This window comes from Eucyclogobius newberryi, unplaced genomic scaffold, assembly GCF_026437365.1.
Source record: "Eucyclogobius newberryi isolate DKJ021-1_F unplaced genomic scaffold, fEucNew1.0.hap1 SCAF_9, whole genome shotgun sequence".
Taxonomy (NCBI): domain Eukaryota; kingdom Metazoa; phylum Chordata; class Actinopteri; order Gobiiformes; family Gobiidae; genus Eucyclogobius; species Eucyclogobius newberryi.
The window spans coordinates 23,988,778-24,012,628 of record NW_027316532.1 but is presented as its reverse complement, the minus strand read 5'-3'; the positions used below and the strand labels follow the sequence as shown (position 1 = coordinate 24,012,628).

The following is a 23,851-nucleotide window of genomic DNA, read 5'->3' as shown; positions in this document are numbered from 1 at the left end:
ATTTTTGGTCCAGTTTAGATCATGTTTAGGCCGAATTTAGTCTCTGCTCCATGTTTGCTTGTTACTTTTGGTGACATTGATTGGTGAATTAGACTGATGATGAAGACAGCACAAATTGGCAAAGCTATTCTATGCACTGCCCATTGTTTTTGAGATACTTACCGTATTTTTCGAACTATAAGTCGCACCTTTTTTCATAGTTTTGGCCGGGGTGCGACTTATATTTATACTTATATACTTGTACTCCGGAGCAACTTATATGTGATAGTATTTGTTATTTTCACACTTGCAACCGCATTTCATACTCCAGTGCAACTTGTACGTGTTTTTTTCTTCTCTAGTATGCATTTTTTGGCTGGTGCGACTTATACTCCAGTGCGACTTATAGTCCGGAAAATACGGTAGTACATTTTCTTTTCTTTTGCTTAATTATTTACGTTTGTTTATGTGTTAAATTAAAAAAATAAAACCACTGAAATACATATATAACAATAGCCACAGGAAGCCCTTAACAGTTTTAATCTGAAAATCATGAATGAATGCAGCAGCAGGTCTTCTGTAACACTGAACCAAACACAGTCGGCTTGGAGTGCGATGAAATGTCGATACTCGTCCAGTCACCAGCCGGCCTCAGCGCTGCGTCGATAAGTCTGTCGATGCTGTTTGGAGTCTGCTCTGCTGCCGGAAGCTCCTGTCAGCGTTTAGCTAAAAAGCATGACTTTCAAAAGTACGTGGACAACTTCACTGTCTCTTTTGTGTACGTGTATATAATTAGCATCTTTTAGTGAGTGCATCTAATCATTTATATTAATTATACTTAAGTTCAATGGTGGAAAGGAACATCACTATCAATCTATTCATCATTTCATTTGGTTTGAGGAGCCATTTTAAACGCATTGATGATGACATACTGTGAGTTTTTGAGTTCAAGCGCTGGCTTTGAGCAAACAAAATAAATAAATGCATAAAATTCACCACTAAAATTAAGAAATGCCTTCGAGTTGATCTTTGTTGAGCAAAGATTTGCACAATTCTTTTCAAATGTCATTACATTTAATAACAATAGTTCTGAAAAGCTGTGTTTAAAGGCAGCCATTCTGCTTATTTTTTTATTTACTTTTTATGATATCTACATAATTTGTTCTAAAATGCCCTTGGTTTAATGGGATCAAATGGTTATTTTGCAACTTTTCTGGTGGAAGGTCGCCCGCCTTCTTGTCTCCATGGAAGTGACGCTCGCTCACAGTAAACAGGCATTTTCAGCAATAAAAAAACATGTACTGTTGTTGAATAAATACAAGATAAATAGGTTTAAAGTCAAACTGGATATGTGTTGTTATGCCCAGACACTTAAAATTAAAAAAAAACATAAAATTAACACATTTGATAGCCCGAATGTGTAAGAAAACTCTGGCAATACTGTTGTTTTGCTGTTTTGTTGTCTTTGTAAGCTAATATTTATCAGACAGTTGTTTTTGCCTTGAACGCTTTCCAGTCGACCCTCATTTGCCGTCTTAACCTTCATGGTACAAACGGGTCTACGTGTGTGGGTGGAATCGCTCGTCTGGCCGACTCGCCACGATGTCTAATAGAATCCCTTTGTGCACAATCTTTATAATAGCCGCGTGTTTAATTTGAATATGAAACTGGAATCGCCTTCATTCTTTATTTAACAGTTTTGCTCGTGGGACATCGCTGATCGTCTCAATCACGGGGGATTGCCGTTGTCAGCGTTGAATGATTTAGGAGACGGTGGAACCATGGTTGTTCTTTTAACCCAGCTGCCACTCACGCTCTTATTGGTTTGGGGGCCCCTGGAGTTTACTCAGAGTTGGGAGGGCTTTTTGTATTCTATAGCTCGTATTTTGAAGAGAGATTTGTAACTGCCAATGATCAGCTTTTTCATGGAGAGGTTTGATCTTCAATACGTGTTTTGTGACTGTTTTGTGTTGATAAAATGTATTAAAAGTGAACACGACTGACAAATGGAGGTAGAAAAGTTGAACGCCATACTGTGGAACTTTCCAGGCTCAGCGTTTACATTGTGGCGCGCCTTTGAACTTGGTTACCGTATTTTCCGGACTATAAGTCATAGTTTTGGCCGGGGTGCGGCTTATACTCCAGAGCGACTTATATGTGATATTATTCGTTATTTTCACACTGACAACCGCATTTCACATGTTGATTATTTTCCACTGACAACCTCAAGAGGGCGCTCTAGGCTCTAAGTGATGCAGAAGAAGACTCTGCATTTCCTCTACCTCCTGAGTTTTTTGGCTGGTGCGATTTATACTCCGGTGCGACGTATAGTCCGGATAATACGGTACATACATAGTCAAAACGTGCATTTTTTTACATATATCTTTTTTTGCCACTTCATAAATACATAGCTTGAAGAACCAATTGTTATCTGGAATAAAATTATGTATAAAAGTGAGTAAAGTGTGCTTGTTCATCACGTTTCGGGGACATGGATCACAAAGGGCTTCACAGTGGCAAATAACAGCATATTTTGCATTATTAATACAACATTTAAAGTCATTGTGGCCCTGAGAAAACTCAAAAAAGAACATTTTCAGCAGTTTTTTGAAAGTGTCTGGTGTATGCAAGTAGATGGACAGTTCATTCCAAAGTTTAGGAGCTTTCACAGATATGTCAGCTGGTGTTTTGAAGGCATTTCTAAGGAACCATCAGCAGATCGAGCCGAGTTGTCAACAATGTCACGTCCAAGCGGCACATCTGAAATCACACACTCCATCATGTCCGACATCTGTTTTGACACATTCAAAGGAAGCAATGCGTTTGTCCATTATTTCCAGCGCGCCAACCGCCGACGCATATTTAGCGCCGTTCTCAGAATCCCCCGTGGCACTATTGAGAGCACACGTATGGTTCCCTATAGACATCCATTTACAGTAGTTCAATCTCCTCCGCCATCCGGTGAATTATGCGTCCCCGGCGTGTATTCACCGGCGCGGACACATTGTCGAGGCGACGCCGTCCGATCCGTCTGCTCTTCTTTTACGCATTATCGCCGGAATGCACGCCTCCCGCTGGCATTCAGAATCCGTCGGGTCTGGCGGAGGTCCGTGCATCAAAGCCTCGGTCGTCATAAGTGCTAGTGCTGATGGTGGTGGATTTTTGGACATCTATTATTCCTTAAAGGCCAGGGCAAGGCTTATTTTAGGTAGCGGCACTGGGGAAGCTTCAGAAACACTGGCGTATATTCAGCGTATCTGACAGTAGAGCAGAAAGGGAGCTGGCGGGTGTAAAACTGAAATATTAGTAAGCACCTTTTCAGCGACTGTGCTGGTGAAAAGAAGACGATTCTGGCAGCGTCGGACAAATCCCAGCCTCCCTCAGCAGGGGTCTACTTTGGGATGGAAAAGCAATTTATTCGGCGCTGTAAAAAATCATAATGAAACTTGAGAAATGAATGGGATTTGTAAGAAACAGGTATGGCATGGAGAGGCCCCCGGAGGTGCAGTTGAGCTGGGGTTGTGATCAGACACTGGAGTAGCCCAAACTGTGTTAACAAAGAAAGGCTATTGTTACTTTTATAAATGTTAGAGCAGAGATAACTGTCAGTGCTAATGGCGGCGGTAATTGGAGAGAAATTGGTAGAAACCTTCTGTATGAATTATGCAAGGAGATGTTAATAAAAAAATATATAAACATCAGCAATTTGACAGGATGATTATAATGGATCTGATTGTGAAAAAATCTCATAGCGTGGGGGATAAATATTAGTGGTGGAGAGGAGAAGAGGAGAGAATGGACTGGCTGGTGGAGACAAAGAGGCAAATGGCATCAAGAAATGGGGAGAGAGTGTATTTCTCTGAATGACTTGAAAGGGGCTTGGGTGAGAGGCAAAGGTAAGTGATTAAAGGTGGGGACCATCAAATCAAATGTATTTATAAAGCACAATTCATACAAACTGCAATTCAAAGTGCTTTACAGTGTTTAAACACAACTAAAAAAGAAAAACACAAAAATATAAAATAATGTACGTCAGAGTAAAAATTAAAATAATGTGGAATTTTAAAATATTAAAAACCAGGTAAAATGATGTCAGTCATAGACGCGGCTAAACAAAACAGTCATTTAGCTTGGATTTAAATCTTGGACTTTAATTGCATAAAACTGAAATGTTGGCACCAGCAGGAGACCGGTCTCTGAGGTCTACGTTTAGTCCTGACTCTGGGCATATTACACCAAATATTTAGTTTCTTTAACATTATGACGTGTTCTTATACTCATGCTATTATACTAGACTAGTAGTTTTCACACCAGGTACCAACTTTCCAAATACCACCAGAAACCCGTAGTTAAATATTGTCTGAAATGTGACTAAACCAGGTCTAACATGTGAACAAACCATGGATAAGGTATTTCTAATGAATGCCCATCCCAAAAGGAGTACACACGCATAACAGACAGAATAGATTAGTCTTTTTTCCGTATCGTTACCTGCTCACATCAGAGTCGTCACTAGCTTTCAAGTATCAATTGTTATTGTTATTGTGTCGATTTCTTAGACCCCCATTCACGGGCCTAATTTATTCTCAGCCAATTCATCAAACACGTGTCCGTCTTTCCGCTCGGACAAGGTAGTCGGAGCCAGGCAGTTTCCCTGTGACAGATTATGTTTAAATGATGAAGCTGAGTTGACAGAGTTGTAATGTATTCTGGATCACGGGTCACGAGTCACCGTAGCGATAGGCGTACAGTATGCACCGCGCAGACGGTGGGGGGGAAGCGGGCTGCCCGGGGACTCGCGGTAAATGTGATGGATCGGACATGTGTGTTTTCGCCCTCCCAGAGCAATATAGCGGGTAACACGTGTAGGAACAATGGCCGTCTCTCTGCTGTAATGGGCCCGGGTCTGGTGGGGCCACTTCACTTTGCCTGCGCCGTCTGGGTGACAACATGACTGATACATCAAAACAACTTTTATGAGCCGCAATAACTGATGGCAATAACAGGCAAGAGTGAAGACATACGCCGGGAGAAGAAAAAACAGAGGGGGGGGAGGGGATATTCAGCTGAATTCAAACGTTCAAGTGGTTTGAGAGCGTAGTCATCTCAAAAACGCTCCAGGTGAATGTCAAGTGGAGCTTTGTTCATGTTGGAAATTAAGGTATTTGTGCGTGGACGGAATGCACCCGGTGGTCACGACGGTCACATGTTACCAGGAGCTCAAATGTTAGAGCCATTTTGTTCACTAACCAGAAAGTCCAAAGTCGTTTGTTGTGTCCAAGGGCGCGACTGTGAACCAGATACCGCCACTTCATCATCACTTTTACATGAGGTTGATAAGAGATTGATGATTTACCATGTTTAGAGGAAACTCAGTTCAATATTATGATTTCAAACAGGACATAAATATCCCAGATCAACGTGTGTGAAGAAACCAAACTGCTCTGATTGATTTGCTGAACATCAACCACTGCAGATTTAAACTGCTGTACCAATTATAACAACAAAGCCTCCCTGAAGTTTATTTTCATTAGTGGACGGAAAGCAGAAAATAGCATGTTACTATTGCTAAAGGTGCACTATGCAACTGGTGGTGGTTGGGGGGGGTCCGCTGCCTGCTTGTCACCGTGAAGATGTTTTTGCTTTACCTGAAGAGTTCCTTTTGATGAATACATTTTGCATTGATTCAATTGCTATTAATAAATGTAATGCTCAAAAATACAGTAAAATCATACATTCTTACTGTGTACTGTGTGTGCTTGCCTCTCCACAGATCTGACCTGTAACTTTGTCTGGAAGCGAAAGTTTAAAGAGGACATACTTAATGTAAAATATTCTTTTTAATAGTGTTCGCTCATCATTAACTTCCCGTATTGTCCTACAACTGAGGTTCATCTGTTCAATTCAATTTATTTTTGTAATGCCCAAAAATGTGACTGTGAAATAGAGAAGCAAATTAAACCACTCAGAAAATGTCTGTTTTCACCTGCAACTAAAAATCAGACACAGCCATTTTCAATAGATATAAAAACATGAAAATCTGCCGCTTGCTGTGGTGAAATGCCACAATGGACCTGCTTCTATTATGTTTTAGCTCAATATTGTGATTTAGAACAAACTCCAAAATATGTATGTTATAGTTTGATAATAAATAGGACGCATAATATATGTCTTTGGTCATTCTGTGTTACATTATAGGCAAAGCACACAGAGAAGAGCAGCTGATGACCCCTACATGGTGCCCCTTTAATTGTTCAGGCCTCTTTTAGACACTGAACTGCTAACTCGAGCAGTTTTTTTTCTCAGATGTCAGCATGCATCTTGTTCTGTGCTGCAGTTTTTCCTTCACAGTTGTTTTTCCATCTCCATGTTGAGTGTCTGGGTAAATTGCAGGGCTCTGAGGGCAAATCGATTCAAGCGACGCGATAACCGAGTTACCCAGCAGCTCCATTTACCGTGTGTCCCTCGTCTCTGCTCCGTCCTCCTCCTCTTTTCTCACTTCTGCCTCCCGTCTTCATCTTTTACTCCTCGACTCGCGTTTACCAGTCCAACCTTTTCACCGTCTGGTTTCTCTCTCCTCACAGGCCGACAGACCTGCCCGCCGGATAAGTTTGACTGCGGGGGAGCCACCAGCAAGTGTGTGTCGTTGTCATGGCGATGCGACGGGGAGAGGGACTGTGAGAACGGGGCAGACGAGGATCAATGCGCAGCCGGTAAGATTTTTTTTTTTTTGTATGTATATAGCAATAGTTTTGGAAACAACAAATGTCTTTTTAGTTGTTGACAGCTGTAAATGCCCACATTGTTGTTTTGTTCCTGAGAAAGATTATTGAAGCCTCTAGTTTTATTTAATGTGGCTGGAAGTCCATCTGGCCAAAGATTCCAAACTAGAATTTAGTTACAATCACTTTGGTGTCTTTCAAAGGTTTGGTTTAGTTTAATCTTGAAGGGACAGTGTGCAGAGACGTTAAGATTGTAAAAGACAAAGATGTTCTGAACCAGATTGTAGCGAAGTATCTCATTTCCATCTGCAGTTCCTGATTTACTGGAATAAATGATACAGTGCAAACAAAACACATTCAACAATAAGATCATTTCTCAGGTGTACGTAGGTTTTCAGATGGAGGGTCCATGGTTGTCATGGTGGTCACTGCCCTGTGTGGTGGTCACTGGCCTGTGTGGTGGTCACTGGCCTGTGTGGTGGTCACTGGCCTGTGTGGTGGTCACTGGCCTGTGTGGTTCTCACTGGCCTGTGTGGTGGTCACTGGCCTGTGTGGTTCTCACTGGCCTGTGTGGTGGTCACTGGCCTGTGTGGTTCTCACTGGCCTGTGTGGTTCTCACTGGCCTGTGTGGTTCTCACTGGCCTGTGTGGTTCTCACTGGCCTGTGTGGTGGTCACTGCCCTGTGTGGTGGTCACTGGCCTGTGTGGTGGTCACTGCCCTGTGTGGTGGTCACTGGCCTGTGTGATGGTCACTGGCCTGTGTGGTGGTCACTGCCCTGTGTGGTGGTCACTGGCCTGTGTGGTGGTCACTGGCCTGTGTGGTGGTCACTGCCCTGTGTGGTGGTCACTGCCCTGTGTGGTGGTCACTGGCCTGTGTGATGGTCACTGGCCTGTGTGGTGGTCACTGCCCTGTGTGGTGGTCACTGGCCTGTGTGGTGGTCACTGGCCTGTGTGGTGGTCACTGGCCTGTGTGGTGGTCACTGCCCTGTGTGGTGGTCACTGGCCTGTGTGGTGGTCACTGGCCTGTGTGGTGGTCACTGGCCTGTGTGATGGTCACTGGCCTGTGTGGTGGTCACTGCCCTGTGTGGTGGTCACTGCCCTGTGTGGTGGTCACTGGCCTGTGTGGTGGTCACTGCCCTGTGTGGTGGTCACTGCCCTGTGTGATGGTCACTGGCCTGTGTGATGGTCACTGGCCTGTGTGGTGGTCACTGGCCTTTGTAGTTGTCACTGGCCTGGGTGGTTGTCATGGTGCTCACTGGCTTGTGGTTTTGTCCTTAGACTTTCCTTTTCTTGAGTGAAGTAAATGGCGTTACTGAATATAATTTTACTTTACCTCACAACTCACAGTATCTTCCTACATAAGCCACTTAACTGACTAAAAGTGTATTAATATCCATAACAATGTAATTTATTCAGTGTTTATCAAGCTGTGCTGCGAATAATGGCTCATCATTATTCAGTTGCATTTGGGGTCAACCTGCTTATTTGCTCCTGTTTGTTTAAAGATAAGTCATTGTACTCTCATGCACTGAGGGGGAAAAGGGTTTGGAGGGTCTTTATTGTTCCAACTTCAAACCGACACTTTGAAATGAAACTGTTTGGAGTTGGAGGAAAGAAAAAAGCAAAGATATGAAAAGAAACAGTATAGAATGCATATAGAGTTTTATCAGTAGTTTCGGTGTTTTAAGTATCCACACCAAAACTGTCAAAAGCTGTATAGAAGAAGATTAGTAATAGTTGTATTGTGATTCATGTTTTAAAATCCACTTTGAATACATGAATAAAGAGCTCTCGTGACTCTTTCCCACTGCGTGTTTTTCCTCTTTTCCACGCTGGCTGGTTCTGTGTAGGTTTTGCTTCACCCGCTGACATTAAAGGTGTATAAAGCACATTGATTTTGGTTCGTTTCAACACCAGGCCTACAGCACTATTGATTTTGCATCCGTGACACTTGCATACGCAACATGCATGCACTGCACACACACGCTTCTACAAACAACACAGTATCCGCGCAGCATTCAAAAACATGGAGATGGATCACTTCAAAAATCACTCTTACTCTGCGGTTTTCTTATACTACTTTAGATGTCGAAATAGATGAGTACTTATATTGTTACGCTGGTTCTTGTTTAAAAAAGGCAATTCAATTATTTGATTAGAAGTGAAAAGTACAAAAGATGCATGTTTTTGGTTCTAGCATCAAGGGTATTAAGCTGAACAGTGGAGGCCATTTGAGCTCTGAAATCACAAGTTTGGTGGAGGTATATGCACTATTTTAAAACACTGAGACGCTTTATGGATTAGCAGTATGCACAGTATCGCTTCAGTTAGAGTGTTTCATGAATGAGGACGTTCTTGTCCCAATATGAATGGCTGAAAAGCTTGTGCACTTGTTAAACCAGAGATGAACAGCCAAATAAAGATCAAACTAACTGCACTGACAATGAGCAGAGAAAGTAGACGGCTGTATCCACTATCGCCTGACTCGTGTCTTTTCAGCGATGTTTAAACTCCAAATGCACGTGGCAGTCCTCAGTTTGGTACCTGTTTAGAATTCTGCTAAATTGTGTCACTGCTAAACCAGTTAAATGTCAAGAAAGCCAATCATCGTCTTTTAATTCGCTTTACTTCCCTGAATGAGACGAGAGACAGGTCTGATAAGTACATTGATTTTAATTTAATTTGAGAAAAGAAAGCCGTTAGTAATGCTATTATACTATTTCAAGTCAATTTATGTACAATATTTTTCTGCAAACTTGGTTAAATAGCAGCTTTGTGGGCTGTAACGGTCCTCAAATGAGTGTGTGCTGCCAACTACGGTTAAACTACAATTAAACTACGATTAAACTACGATTAACATTTTAAGAAGCCTCTTATTTCATGAAAGACACACACCTGCAGAAGCGGAGTCTCACACACACACAAACCTGCAGGGGCGGAGTTACACACACACACACACACCTGCAGGGGCGGAGTTACACACACACACACACACACACCTGCAGGGGCGGAGTTACACACACACACACACACACCTGCAGGGGCGGAGTCTCATACACACACAAACCTGCAGAGGCGGAGTTACACACAAACACACACACCTGCAGGGGCGGAGTTACACACACACACCTGCAGGGGCAGAGTTACACACACACACACACACACACACCTGCAGAGGCGGAGTCACAAACACGCACACCTGCAGGGGCGGAGTCACACAAACGCACACCTGCAGGGGCGGAGTCACACAAACGCACACCTGCAGGGGCGGAGTCACACAAACGCACACCTGCAGGGGCGGAGTCACACAAACGCACACCTGCAGGGGCGGAGTCCTCCAGACTCTGCCCAGTTTAACAGCTCGTTTGGACAGTGGCTGTGGGCGGAGTTTAGGAGTCTCACTTTAAGCTGTGTTATTGCCAACATCGATTGTAACTAAGCCAATAGCAGAGATGTGAGTCAGAACACGCTGCAGGAGGCTATTTTGTTTGTTTGGGTCTCTCCCTGGCTGATTGTCACTGCGACCTGAGCCATCTGTTCTCTTCTGCTATAATTAGAAAACGGCTTTATCAGCCAGTGTGAAGAATATTGTCTTTCTACTAAAGTCAGTGGATGATGAGCTCTCTCTACTAATGTGGAGGAATGTTAATAATGTGCATCAGTTAGACAGATAATTTACATACGACGCTGTAACGAGTCGGTTCTAATCCTGATCACTATTACAATCACTGCTGCCAACATAATATAGGAGGGTATATAGCCTTTAAGGTACTATCATAAAATGACTTTGTTGTTAAAAAAAACTGAAACTTAAACCTGAAATAAGCAATTTTCCTGTAGCTGGTTTGATACTTGTATTCATAGGTTTCTGCTTCCTGTCATATGCAACATTTGGACGACTTTTGGCCATTCAAAAGATATAATATTTGGTTTTAAATTGTTAATCGCTACTGCAACTTCTGAAACCTGTTGCTATATGGAGATGTTATTGCTTTGCCTGAAACAGATCTACTTAAACTTGTCTATTTTGCAGTATTCAATTACAAATAGCAAAAAAAGTACTTTAAAAAACATGCATTCTTTGACCCATGACGTGTTCTGGTTGCGACTCCTGCTTCTCATTGAGACTTTGAACATGTTTAACACCACGTTTAACCTATGGTATAAAACATATAACATGCTCAGGCTCACGTGCATTACCCAACAATTGTCATAAATGAACAACTTACATTTCAAAACACCGTGTCCTTATTGTGTCAGCCGTATTCATGCGCACGACTCGCTCACGTGGACATTTCGACAGCAAAATGACTGAAGATGATGCAAAAGAGTGAAAGTTTGAGTTTGTTTTCACCTTTGTTGTTGGGTTGATGCGGTCATGGTGTGATTTTTCTGACAGCCCGGCAGAACCACTCGTCTCCTGGCCATTTCTTCTGCGTCCACTCCAGCTCACACGAGGAGAGACTGACCGATCGCATCAGGGACTCTGGGAGGTGGAAACAATAACCGCTGTTGATTTAGATTGAGCTGCTCTTCTGTTGTCGCATCAACCGACCAAACTCCTTTGCATTTTTGTACTTTTGAGCCCACCTCAATCACAACTGAGAATATACGTGAATCAAAACGCGCAGCATTAATGAGCTTTTATTGAAATAGTTTGGTTTAACTCTATAATGCCCTTTCCAGCCTTTAGCCCTATCTCTGCTGTCATAGTGCAAAGCTTTAAAATGTCCATATACCATTGCATTTTTAGATTTTTTACATCACTTTTTATCCTCAGAAAAATATGTTAAAGCATTTTTTGTACACTTGTGACATACATTAGATATTTTTTCAAACTTTAATCAGTTATTCCACATCCGTCCTGAGCAACAACACTAAAATGTATAGATTTGAACATTTTATTCGACATTTTCTTCACGTTGGCTGGACTACACGTGTCTTGGATGGTCTAGTACGTTACTACGTAGTGACGATTCCTCCAGACGTCAAGATTCCACGCAGAAACCCCGGTTCTCTCCTTTTTATTTTCTTCCAATATGCACATTTGATGGAGGCTACACGCATCACATGTTGGAGCAGGCGTTTGTGAAATAGCCGCACACCGAGGGCATCTCTCTAAGCAGTGGTGCAAGGTCCAATCGTGCTCAATAAACGTCTAAATTCCCCTTCATTGAGTTGAACAAGGCAAAAAGGGCTCTTGCCTGTCACGCTTTTTGAAAAATCAAACCCACCAGAAAAAGTTAGACTACACCACCCACTCATCACCAAAGTAAAATGTCCTCGTCAATCTTGAAGCAAAAGTTATGCCCTTGGTGACAATCCAGGATATTTTTTAAATTACGTGCCTCTGAAATGGGAAATCCTTGAGGACAACGAAAATAAATTAGAGTGGTTAACGCTTGATCCCTTGTGCCTTTGTAATGGAGAGTCTAAATTGTCCTTCGTGAACATATTGTTTCTATGGCGTCAAAAATAAGCGGCTGGACCTTGGTTTGGTCCTCAGAATTCAACTGAAGTACTTTTTACGGCTAATTTAAGTCATTCTAACAGCGAAGATGCTTGCGTAGGAAGTGAGCGGTACATTCTAGCTTCTCAACCCAGTACCTTCAGATTGAAAAGGACTTCCGTACGGCAGCCGAAACGTCTCAATTTTATATCTTTGAAATCCTGTCTACCGTGGACCATTCTCCGGACGATTGAAGGTTTACAGCGACATAATTCTAACACTACCACCTCAGTAACATCTCACTGTATTGCGCTGCGGACCTAAAACCGATGTCTCGAGAGCGATGTGTCGACCCTGTTGCCCCTCTCGATTAGAATATATTCCAATATGCAGTTTGGACACTCCTGATCTAAGCCAATCACACAAGTTCATGGGAATAGTCTCGATCCGCCTTGTGACCCTGACTAAGGATAAGGAGAAGATGAATGAACAAATAAAATGTCATTGATGATGATTGATCTCTTGGCTGAGCTGTTTTGACTGTGTTGAAGTCCTAAAAACCTGCGGAGAGCATTGCTTAGACTGCAATCCGGCATGTTTACAGCGTTTATATCATGTATGTTCATTAATATGCACTGTCCCGACCAAATAATAATGACATTTATGGTGATACATATGCAAAAGGGTCTCGCTATGACAGGCTGATCACTTTTTAATACCTTTTCAAAGTGATATTGTGGGACGGGACGATTGAAATGCTAGCAATTTTTCAGCAGCTATTTTGCATAATGAGTTGGTGTGCTCAAGTTCTGTCTATGTCTGAATAAATAGATTGCCTTTTCATCACTTTAGCATGGGTTTTGACTGTAATAATAAAAATGATTCATCGCGCTGATAAATTAAAAAAATGATCCAAACACATGCGAATAAAACTGCACACTTTTATCTTGAGAAAAAAGTTGCTTCCCAAAGTTAATTGTTCTTTCTCTGTATTACTCTTTGCAAATGGATTTTCTATCTGCCAGAATGAGGTGCTAACAAACAAGTGATTATTCTATGTTGAGATAACAAAACACAGGCCTGATAGGAGTGTCTCTTGGAATAATTAGCATTGGCTTCGGGGACAGAAGAGACGTTTATTTGTGTTTAAATAATGTGTCCATCTCCTCCTACTCTTCGTTAAAGTGGTGGTTCTAATCAGAGCTGAGTCAAGTGGTACTTAGAGGCTGTTGTTCCGCGCTTTACTCTGAAAGTGCAATCATTCAAAATATTAAAACATCTTCTGTCAGTGGCTCTTATGCTAATTTTGCACGGTGACTGAGGTTGCCTTGAATAAATGAAAATTCCTTGCCGTGAGTGGTTAGCGCTAAGGTCATCGTACAAAAGGCCCGCGGTCGTCGTGGTTCCCTTGCCCTTGGAGGTGGCGGTGACGGCGTGAGTCGTAGGAGTGCCTTGTGATGTTCCGGCGTTCTCTGCTCTGGTCTCCGTCGATTGCCCATGCCGAGGTTCTGTCTTTGAGGCTTGGCTCTCGAGGCCGATGAGGGCTCCTCGTCAAGTAGAGGCGATACCTCCGGATCTGGATGCGAGGTTGAGGAACATAGCGGCTCAGCTACTTGTTCTAACTCAGATGGTTCAACAAGTTGCAACAGGAGTGAAGAATCTCCAAGCGGCCGTAATAAGGGCTAAAACCCACAGCACCACTAATGAGTCTTCTGGAGCCTATTAGTAGTGCCTTAACATAGGTACCTAATAAACTTGAACTGAATTAAACTGATTATGATGAAATAAAAATATGTCGATTATGTCATTGTAAGTGTAATTGTGAGCCTAAATAAAGCGTTCAAAAGCACCTCGTCTTTTCCGATCATCATTCCTGGCCTCCAGTAGTGCTCTGACAGGCCCATCCCGAGCAGTGACGTGTACAAACCCAGAACAAGCACCTTACAGTCCGCACTGTCCAGAGTTATCTCTCCAACAGTCATTATCACAGGTTTTGTGCTTGAGGTGTGGTTTTTCATGGTATTGCTGGTCTATTGTATGTTAAGTTAAATTATCAGAGCTTTCTCATTGAAAAGCACAGTATGGTTTGTATTTTTTTAACATTACATATAAAGTCATGTCATGTACAAGTTGTCCAATGACACAATCAGAATTCCTACTTAATATATTCACATTGGGCTGTATAAGTATCTTGGTTTTATTGTCACGTCAGCAATTCTCCCGCTGACCTGTTCAAATAAATCAGGCTAAATTTGTACTTGTATCCACTGGTTTAATGGATTTACACTACTTCCAATGCATGTGGTGTTGTGCTAAATTTGCATTAGTTTGAAATAATATTCAGATTCGAGCACAAATCAACCAGGAAATGAATGTTTGCAATTTGAAGTGTTGATCAGTGGGTCCCAAACTGTTTCGTCGCTTTGTCTAACACTCAGCGCACTCCTTAACTTTACTTTTTTTAGGCCCGAGCCCCAGCAGGGCGGAGGGCCTATTGGTGCCCCGTCGCCCCTGGCAAGTACAGTGAACTAGCCCATGCCGAAGGCATGGATCATGCATACTTACTCCTGCTATGACAGAAATAGTCAACAATTAGTGAATGGGCGTAGCCCATTCACTAATTGTTGACAACAGCAGCGCGAAGCGCTGCATTCCTCCAAAAACCCTCCTGGCATCGTCCCGTACGCGAGAATCCATGCCGCAGGCATGGGCCATGCTTGTATCTGCTCAAATCAATGGAAGTCTATGGGGAGTGGGCGGGGCATCCCGACGGAATAGGGAGTGACGAGCGCGTAAGCGCTCGTAATGATGATTCCACCCCATGACGGCATCGGGAAGGCTTAGAGCTTTCAAACGATGTATCATTTGTTGTTATAGTGGAAACGGCTATATTGTTTTTGCTAAAAATATTATTATTTTTATTAGGCCCGAGCCCCAGCAGGGCGGAGGGCCTATTGCTCCCGCAACTGTCTGACCAAACATGCGGGCGCAGCCCGCATGTTTGGTACCCCGTCGCCCCTGGCAAGTACAGTGAACTAGCCCATGCCGAAGGCATGGATCATGCATACTTACTCCTGCTATGACAGAAATAGTCAACAATGATGATTCAAACGATGTATAATTTGTTGTTATAGTGGACACGGCTATATTGTTTTTGCTAAAAATATTATTATTAGGCCCGAGCGCCACAAGCTGGCGAGAGGCCTATTAATCTCGTAAGGCCGTGCGAAGCACGGCTGCGAAAGTGCGCACGTAGTGCGCACGAAATCGAGCGCGAAGCGCTCGCCCACTTCCAAACGCTCACTAACGCACTGCTCCACTCATGCACGCCCCGTGCATACTAATTAGTAGTAGGAAAATGGAACATTACCGTTGTAAACGGGCGAAGCCCGTGCAAAAGTGCGCACTAAACGAGCACTTTACATTGAGATGACGACCGCGAAGCGGTCGTCATCCCCATATAAAGCACTCATTTGCGCTAAGTAGCTCACGAATACGTTCCCCATCTCTTGCATGTTCCGTGCATATAAGCATGTAATGCAAAAATTGAACATTATTTCTGTATAGAGGGCCAAAAACACAAAGTGGGCGGAGCCCACTCAAAATTAACGAAAGTACCCGTCAGTGACCAGGGACCCACACCATGAGGTAGGAAAGCGCGAGCGCTTTCCGAAAATGTATAGTTTATGATATTTAAAAAATGGGAAACATTGTTTTCGCATCGGAATATTATTAGGCCCGAGCCCCAGCAGGGCGGAGGGCCTATTGCTCCCGCAACGCTGCCGAAGGCAGCGTTGCAACTGTCTGACCAAACATGCGGGCGCAGCCCGCATTTTTGGTACCCCGTCGCCCCTGGCAAGTACAGTGAACTAGCCCATGCCGAAGGCATGGATCATGCATACTTACTCCTGCTATGACAGAAATAGTCAACAATTTGTGAATGGGCGTAGCCCATTCACAAATTGTTGACAACAGCAGCGCGAAGCGCTGCATTCCTTCAAAGACCCTCCTGGCATTGTCCCGTATGCGAGAATCCATGCCGCAGGCATGGGCCATGCTTGTATCTGCTCAAATCAATGGAAGTCTATGGGGAGTGGGCGGGGCATCCCGACGGAATAGGGAGTGACGAGCGCGTAAGCGCTCGTAATGATGATTCCACCCCATGGCGGCATCGGGAAGGCTTAGAGCTTTCAAACGATGTATAATTTGTTGTTATAGTGGAAACGGCTATATTGTTTTTGCTAAAAATATTATTATTATTAGGCCCGAGCCCCAGCAGGGGGAGGGCCTATTGCTCCCGCAACGCTGCCGAAGGCAGCGTTGCAACTGTCTGACCAAACATGCGGGCGCAGCCCGCATGTTTGGTACCCCGTCGCCCCTGGCAAGTACAGTGAACTAGCCCATGCCGAAGGCATGGATCATGCATACTTACTCCTGCTATGACAGAAATAGTCAACAATTAGTGAATGGGCGTAGCCCATTCACTAATTGTTGACAACAGCAGCGCGAAGCGCTGCATTCCTCCAAAAACCCTCCTGGCATCGTCCCGTATGCGAGAATCCATGCCGCAGGCATGGGCCATGCTTGTATCTGCTCAAATCAATGGAAGTCTATGGGGAGTGGGCGGGGCATCCCGACGGAATAGGGAGTGACGAGCGCGTAAGCGCTCGTAATGATAATTCCACCCCATGGCGGCATCGGGAAGGCTTAGAGCTTTCAAACGATGTATCATTTGTTGTTATAGTAAAAACGGCTATATTGTTTTTGCTAAAAATATTATTATTATTATTATTTTTCTTGTTCTTCTTCAGCGCTTTGATCTCTAATTTGACCCCCTGAACATGCTCAAAAACTCACCAAACTTTGCCCAAAATTCAGAATCGGTGAAAAATTTAATTTTTTCTGGGCTATTTTTTTTTCGTTAAAAAATGGCGCGACAGCGCCACCGACAAAAGTCAAAATACATTGCGCCTATGGGAGACGCCCCGAGGTCAACTTTGGCGTAAAGCTACGAAATTCGGGACACGCATTCCTCTCGTGAGGATAAACAAAAAAAAACATTGTGGCCACGCCCCCAAACTTACCCTATGGCCGCCATCTTCCTTTGAAAATGAAAACAAGCTGAGTTAGCCATTTTGTTTACGTCAAACTTTGACGAACTCCTCCTAGGGCGTTTTGCCCACCGACTTCAAAATCGGCGTACGTCCTCTGGACAAGTGGGGCATCTAAAGTTATTCAATTTTTTGAGATACCTTTTACGGTCTGTGTGCGGCGCAGCCGCAAAGTTGGACAACTTATTTTGGAATATTGCAGGTCTAAAAATTGCTCCCATTTGATCAAAACCAGTCCGATTAGGACCAAATTTGAATCAGTTGTTAAACTTTCTAGTTTGGACCAGTTTAGGCTGACAAAATTGAAATGGCAGTGATAGCGCCCCCTACAGAGTGACCTTTAAATTAACATTGAAGGTCAAAAATTAGTTTTACCAAAATTGTCTAAACTTTACCCAAAATTCTATTTTGCCGTCCCGATCACAAAAGCCAATCACAAAAATGCCTAAATTTTTACGCCGTAGTCGTAGCGATGACAGAAACCTCCCATGTTATCCCTATGGGAAAACCACAAAATCTCTCAAATTACCACATTTTTATGTTTTACACTTTAACGAAGTCCTCCTAGTGCGTTTTGCCCACCAACCTCAAAATCGGTGTACGTCCTCTAGACAAGTGGTGTATCTAAAGTTATCCAAATTTTAAGGATAACTTTTACGGTCTTTGTGCGACGGAGCCGCAAACGTTTCCCAGAATTCTGACTATTTGGCCTTCAGAGTGGCCTATAAACAATAGAGTTTTTCCAAATGACATGATATTTTGAACAAAATTCTAATTTGCCATCCTGATCATAAAAGTATGAGAGCCAAAGTCATATTTTGTACGGCGTAACCGTAGCGTTGACAGAAACATCCCATGTTATCCTTATGGGAAAATCGTAGAATCGCTCAAATCACCACATTTTTACGCTTCACACTTTAATGAACTCCTCCTAGGGCGATTGTCCGATCAAGTTCATATTTGGAGAATATCATCTACACAAGCGGGGCATCAAAACGTACCCATATTTTGATTCTAAGTGCTACGGTCTCTGTGTGGCGGACCCGCAAATATATGTCAGAAATGGGAAAACAGCGAAATCTCTAAAATCACCACATTTTTACGCTTCACACTTTAACGAACTCCTCCTAGGGCGATTGCCCGATCAAGCTCATATTTGGGGAAAATCATCTACACAAACGGGGCATCAAAAGTTATCCATATTTTGATTTTAAGTGGTACGGTCTCAGTGCCGTGGAGCTGCAAATATACTGTCACAAATGGGAAAAACGCCAAATCCTTGAAATGTTCACATTTACGCTTCACACTTTAACAAACTCCTCCGTGGGCAATAGCTCGATCAAGCTTTACTTTGGGAAAAATCATCTACACAAGCGGGGCATCAAAAGGTATCCATATTTTTATTCCAAGTGCTACGGTCTCTGTGCGGCGGCGCAGCAAATTTGACTGACACTTGTGTTCATTTGCACTGGATTGGCCATGTCCAATGTGTCGCCGTCTGTCAAGTTCTTTTTTTATTCAAGACACAATAAGGGCGCCATCTTTATCAAGTCAAAAGCGCAGAGTCGGAAGGGCGGCGGCCCGCGAGGGCCGTTGGATGCCGCTTGCGGCTTTAATTCTTTCTTCTTTCTTCTTTCTTCTTCTCGGGACCAACCCCCCTATTTTTCACCCAGTGAACATTGACGAAAAGTCACAAAAATGTTCACATCTCTAAAAATCGTGCCTCTCTACATTCTGGCTATTTCCCTTTTCTAAAATAAAAAAATTGGCGCGTCAGCGCCCCCAAATGTACCAAAAATGCATTGAGAGATGGGAAATGACCCAAAAAAAATCTGATCGTAGAATCATGAAATTTGGCGCAGAGGTAGATGGTGACAAGAGAAGTAAAAAATATTATTACGGCAACGCCGTCCGCCCAACCAAATGTCGGCCATATTGCTTCAAAAATGGCTAAACATGACTTCGGAGTTTTTCCAAACGTCGTACTTTTACGAACTCCTCCCAGGGCGTTGGCCCTAAAAAGCTGAAATTTGGTGAAAATGCTACTGAGGAGTGGGACATCAAAAGTTATCCAAATTACATTGATACCTCTCACGGTCTCTGTGCGGCGAAGCCGCAAACTCTAGCTAGAATTTCAGAAATCTCCCATATTTAAAATTTCTGCCGTTTGCGCAGATAAAGTCCGAATTGCGTCAAATTAGAATCAGTTGTTAAACTCTTTGCCCTAAACCTACTTGAAGTGAAATAAATTCATTTGGCGGCCACAGCGCCCCCTACAGATTTTATATGGAGGTTAAATGTTTAGTTATGTTTAGCGTAATAAAAGGACAATTGGGGCGCGTAAGCGCCCCCTCCTCTTGCGGCGTGGCGGCGGTGTGGCGGCGGCGTGGCGAGGGCCGATCATTGCCGCTTGCGGCTATATTTCTCTTTACTATTGCAGGATAACAATTCAAGTTAGATTTTTAAAGTCAATTAAGTTCGATTTTTTTTTCTTAAACAACATACATGGAATACAGAACAAGACACAGAGAACAGAGAGAAGTATTCAAGCTAAAATGTCACAATTAGTCCATAGTATGTTGAATTTGTACATTTTCAAGTTTGGTCCATGTTTTTCGACTGTCAATCACAGTCAAGTTCCGAGTCCTTGATTGTTGGTTAAGTTTGTGTCGTCCTGTTCTTTGTTTCGTCCAAGTATGTTCCAGAGGTATCCATTCCCTGTGTCAATGGCAGGAGTTTTGAGGCCCAAGATACATAATCATACAGATACATAAAGTACATAATTCTGAAGTCCAGTGGGATGCCAATACAAAATGCCTGACACCTTTCCAACTACCTTCTGTGCTTGTGGTGCCGTACCCCTGGTTGGGAAACACTAGACGGATCACGCAAGCAAGACGACTAACTCAGTGATTATAAAACTAAGACATTTTTTCAACCCATCCAAACTTCCTGTATCAATTGTGCGATACTCGGAGATCTTTTTCCTTAATTGCAAATACCCAGCATCATCAGGCATTCCTGCAGTACCGCTCAGTTTCCACGCCGACCATCTTCAGCTTAATCTCGCATAATTACAAACATTTTGCAGCATCGCTCTAAACGCTCGCCTAATCACCCCGCCCGCTCGCCGCTCGCCGCTCACCCACGCACCAAGCTTTTTCTTTTTTTTGCAGACTCTCACTCTTCCTTTTGTAAATGATCCGTCTTCACCTCGTCCTCTGCGTCTCTCGCCTCATCTCACCTCTGCGTCACCTCTGGTCTCCTCCCTTGATGATGATGCCCCTCCCCTTTCCCCTCCCATTACTACAGCGAGTCTCTGTTGTTCAATCACGCCGGCTAATTGAGCAAATCCCGACATTGAACAAAACATGCATCCTGGAAGAGGGCTCCCTTATTATGTCTGGAAATCGCCTTTGATGAAAGTTATGAAGCTTTAATTTATGCTAATGTGCCTCCCCCTCCCCCTCCTCCCCGTGCTGCCGGCTGTGGGATAACGTAAAGCGAGTTTGTTCAAAAGAACTGCCGCGCTTATTGTCTCGCGTGGGAGATATTAATATTGCATACGATTCCGAGCAAAGGATTTTAAAAGAAATATCATCTTAGTTTCATCAGAGTTGATTAAAAAGGGAAAGCAATATCTCTCCCGCTGTGGGAAAGGTCCACGAGGGCGTTTTAAGATTGGTTATATTGGATGATTTCTTTGTTTTTCGCAGTGAGTCAGCCGACTTGGTGTAATGCAACACATCTTTACGGCATTTTCCGGGTAGGTTACGTGGCCTGCGCTTTTATGGGTTTAAAAAGTAGCTACAACATCAACAAATTGGCCGTCGTTTACAAGGTTTTTCCAAATCCACTTTATTTCTGTACATTTTATAAACTAAACGGTCTACAAAGTGCTGCACAGACACAAAACTAAAGAACTCAAAAGGGATAATAACGGCTCACTTTAATGAAAAAAACATCAGTGACAAATCAATCCAAACTTATAAGCATAAAATAGCAATCATCTTTTTGTAATCAAGAATAAATCCACATATAATTATGAATAAATCCACATTATGTAAAAGAGTAATTTGATTTTAAAAACCGCCATATTTGGGAACACAGTTTGGTCATGTTTATGAAATTATAAATGAACATTCTAGATGCCCTCACTTTAATGTTGGCAAACAAGAAAGACAAACACCAAATGAAATAATTTTAGTAAATGAAACGTAAAAAAAGATATATTTGAATAGAAAAAAGTGTTTTGGTTCTCAAGCAGTGATTCTTGTCCCACTTTTTTCCCCCAATTTATATCAAATTTAAATCCAGTTGTATTCATTTTTTTGTATATACAGTATACTTTATGTCATAGCGCAGTTCTTAGCACTTAGCCTTGTCTGAAATCTTAAATTAGCCCTGCTCCTCCTGATTTAAGTGCTGCCTTTTTGAAGATAGAAAGCCTTATATCCAGTTGTGGTACTAACCCTTTGTATTTACCGTCCCTTCCTACATTTCTGCATTTACAAATCAAATTTACAATGACCTGTCCCTGTCTAAATGTCTGAGGTCAATGCTGTGTATTATTATGCCGAGATAAACCAGCTCGTTCATTTTAGATCCAGTTCAGTCTGACTAAATGCCCGCTAAACAAAATATTGTTTGTAGATTTGCTTTTGAGATTGCTGTTTTGGAAACGGTTTGAAAAACACCGGAATATTTGCAGGAATGTTTGAAGAGATGCTTCCAGTGAGAGTGGGGTGTTATTTGTGTGGAAGTGAGGAAACACATTTATACTGTGAAATTGCGAGGAAAAATAGTTGTGATTTAAGCAGAGAACTCTTATTTGCTCATTTTGGTGTGCAATTTCCATATTTGTCCATGTTGCTGTTTGCACACAGAACAGTCTGCTTAAGACAATCAGACGAAGATAAATACTTACATGTTCCACTTTGGATAAGCTGCTCAACTCGCATGTAAATAAATGATGCTGGAGATTACATAAAACCGAGACGTTTCAGCTTGAATGATAAAGTATAAAGCACAAATTAGCACAAATTAACACCTTAACATGGGTGAAATGAACAAAGGCTAGCTTGCCCCTTACATTCTAATGCAAGAACGCAGTTGTAATGAATGAGTTATTGGCGGCAGAAACGCTCAGATATAAATGGAATATGGAGACGATTTATGAACTTACAAACAGCAAAGAAGACGATCGGATGTCAACCAATGATATCACAAAACTGGGAGATTTGACTGTTTTTCTAAGGCTCAGATTGTGGCAAATGGTTCCGAAATATATTTAAACAAGCTTAATGACCCCCTCACTTCTGCCTGCTGAAACAAGTCACGGTGTCTTTTAGTGGCCTCTACAGGTCATTGAGCAACACTGCAGGTCAGGAATCTTGGTTCTTCTTCTCCCGCTCTGCACACTCTCTAACATGTGTGCATCTTTACGAGGCAAATCTTTGTAGCTACGGCTCTGTTCACATTTCTAATAAGTAGACATTAGTTACAAATACGTTAGTTTGTGTAATGAATTGAGCAATGACATTATTACGTCCATCACCTTTAATCATTAGTGTTAAAGTTGAACTCAACATGAAAGTACACTGGTCTGCACCTTTTATCTGCTTTCCATCTGTTATGTTCCTGAGAATTCATTTAGCTGAATATTCACCACACATTTTCTTCTATTTACCCTCTCAGCTTTTATTGCAAACACCAACCTGTATCCTATTATTTGATAACGCATCAAAAAGGACCGCGAGCGTCCACTTACAACTCAACAGATCCAAGTGTCTAAAATGGCATTCTGGGAGTTAACTTCTTTGTTGTGGTCTTCTCCTCCGCAATTGCTTTGGAAAGGTGAGCCAGCCTCCTCCTCCTCCTCCGCAGCAGCAGCAGCAGCAGCAGCAGCAGCAGCAGCAGCAGCAGCAGCAGCAGCACATCCTCTTGTCTTAGCGTTTGTTCCCATTACATTCTCCTTCATTTATAATCCCGGCTGCTCCCACTGCGTGCGGAGCTGTAATGCATCGAAGCGCTAACGCACAAAAACAAGCCTCGCTCTTCTCTGTGGGCACCTGGAGGCAGCAGCATCAAACTATCTCCACAAAACTATCGCCCTTAGCAGGAAGAACCCCCCCATGTTTAAACTCCTCTACAGTCCTGGGGCGCTGGAGATGCACAAGCCGGATCACACAGAGATGTCGGGGAGACTTGGATTTTGAAGTGTAACAAAAACTAGAATCAAGTGTAGCGGCTGTTGTTTCAGGACTTTATCGGCCGCGGTGGGCAAGTTATAACTGTTATTCAGAAGTGGATCGAGTATCAGCTGGAGAGTGGTACATGTAGACATCGGTCCAGCCCGAACGTTCCGTCGTGTGGTTGTTGAGACACGATGGTTCTTGCATATTTGTATCGAGTACAAGAACCGTACAGTCGAATATGGCACAATATGTCACAGTTGAATCGCTATGAACGGTCGTTAGTTGCAGCGAAGGAGGGTCTAAGGACACGGGATGCTCTGAGACAGTTATTCATTTGCATATTTCCTGTTAGCGTTGGGTAATCTGCTTCCTGCGAGGCTGCTGCTGTTGTTGT

The 23,851-nt window shown here is 42.9% G+C and overlaps 1 protein-coding gene across 2 annotated transcripts in view; it reads left to right on the top strand.

Moving 5' to 3' along the window:
* Positions 1-23,851, top strand: part of lrp8 (low density lipoprotein receptor-related protein 8, apolipoprotein e receptor) — a 255,901-nt gene that overhangs the window by 147,114 nt on the left and 84,936 nt on the right. For both annotated transcript variants that reach the window (XM_072439163.1, XM_072439161.1), the window contains exon 4: positions 6,564-6,692. In XM_072439163.1, coding sequence (XP_072295264.1) covers positions 6,564-6,692 — 129 coding nt within the window. The remainder of the gene's footprint in view (positions 1-6,563; positions 6,693-23,851) is intronic.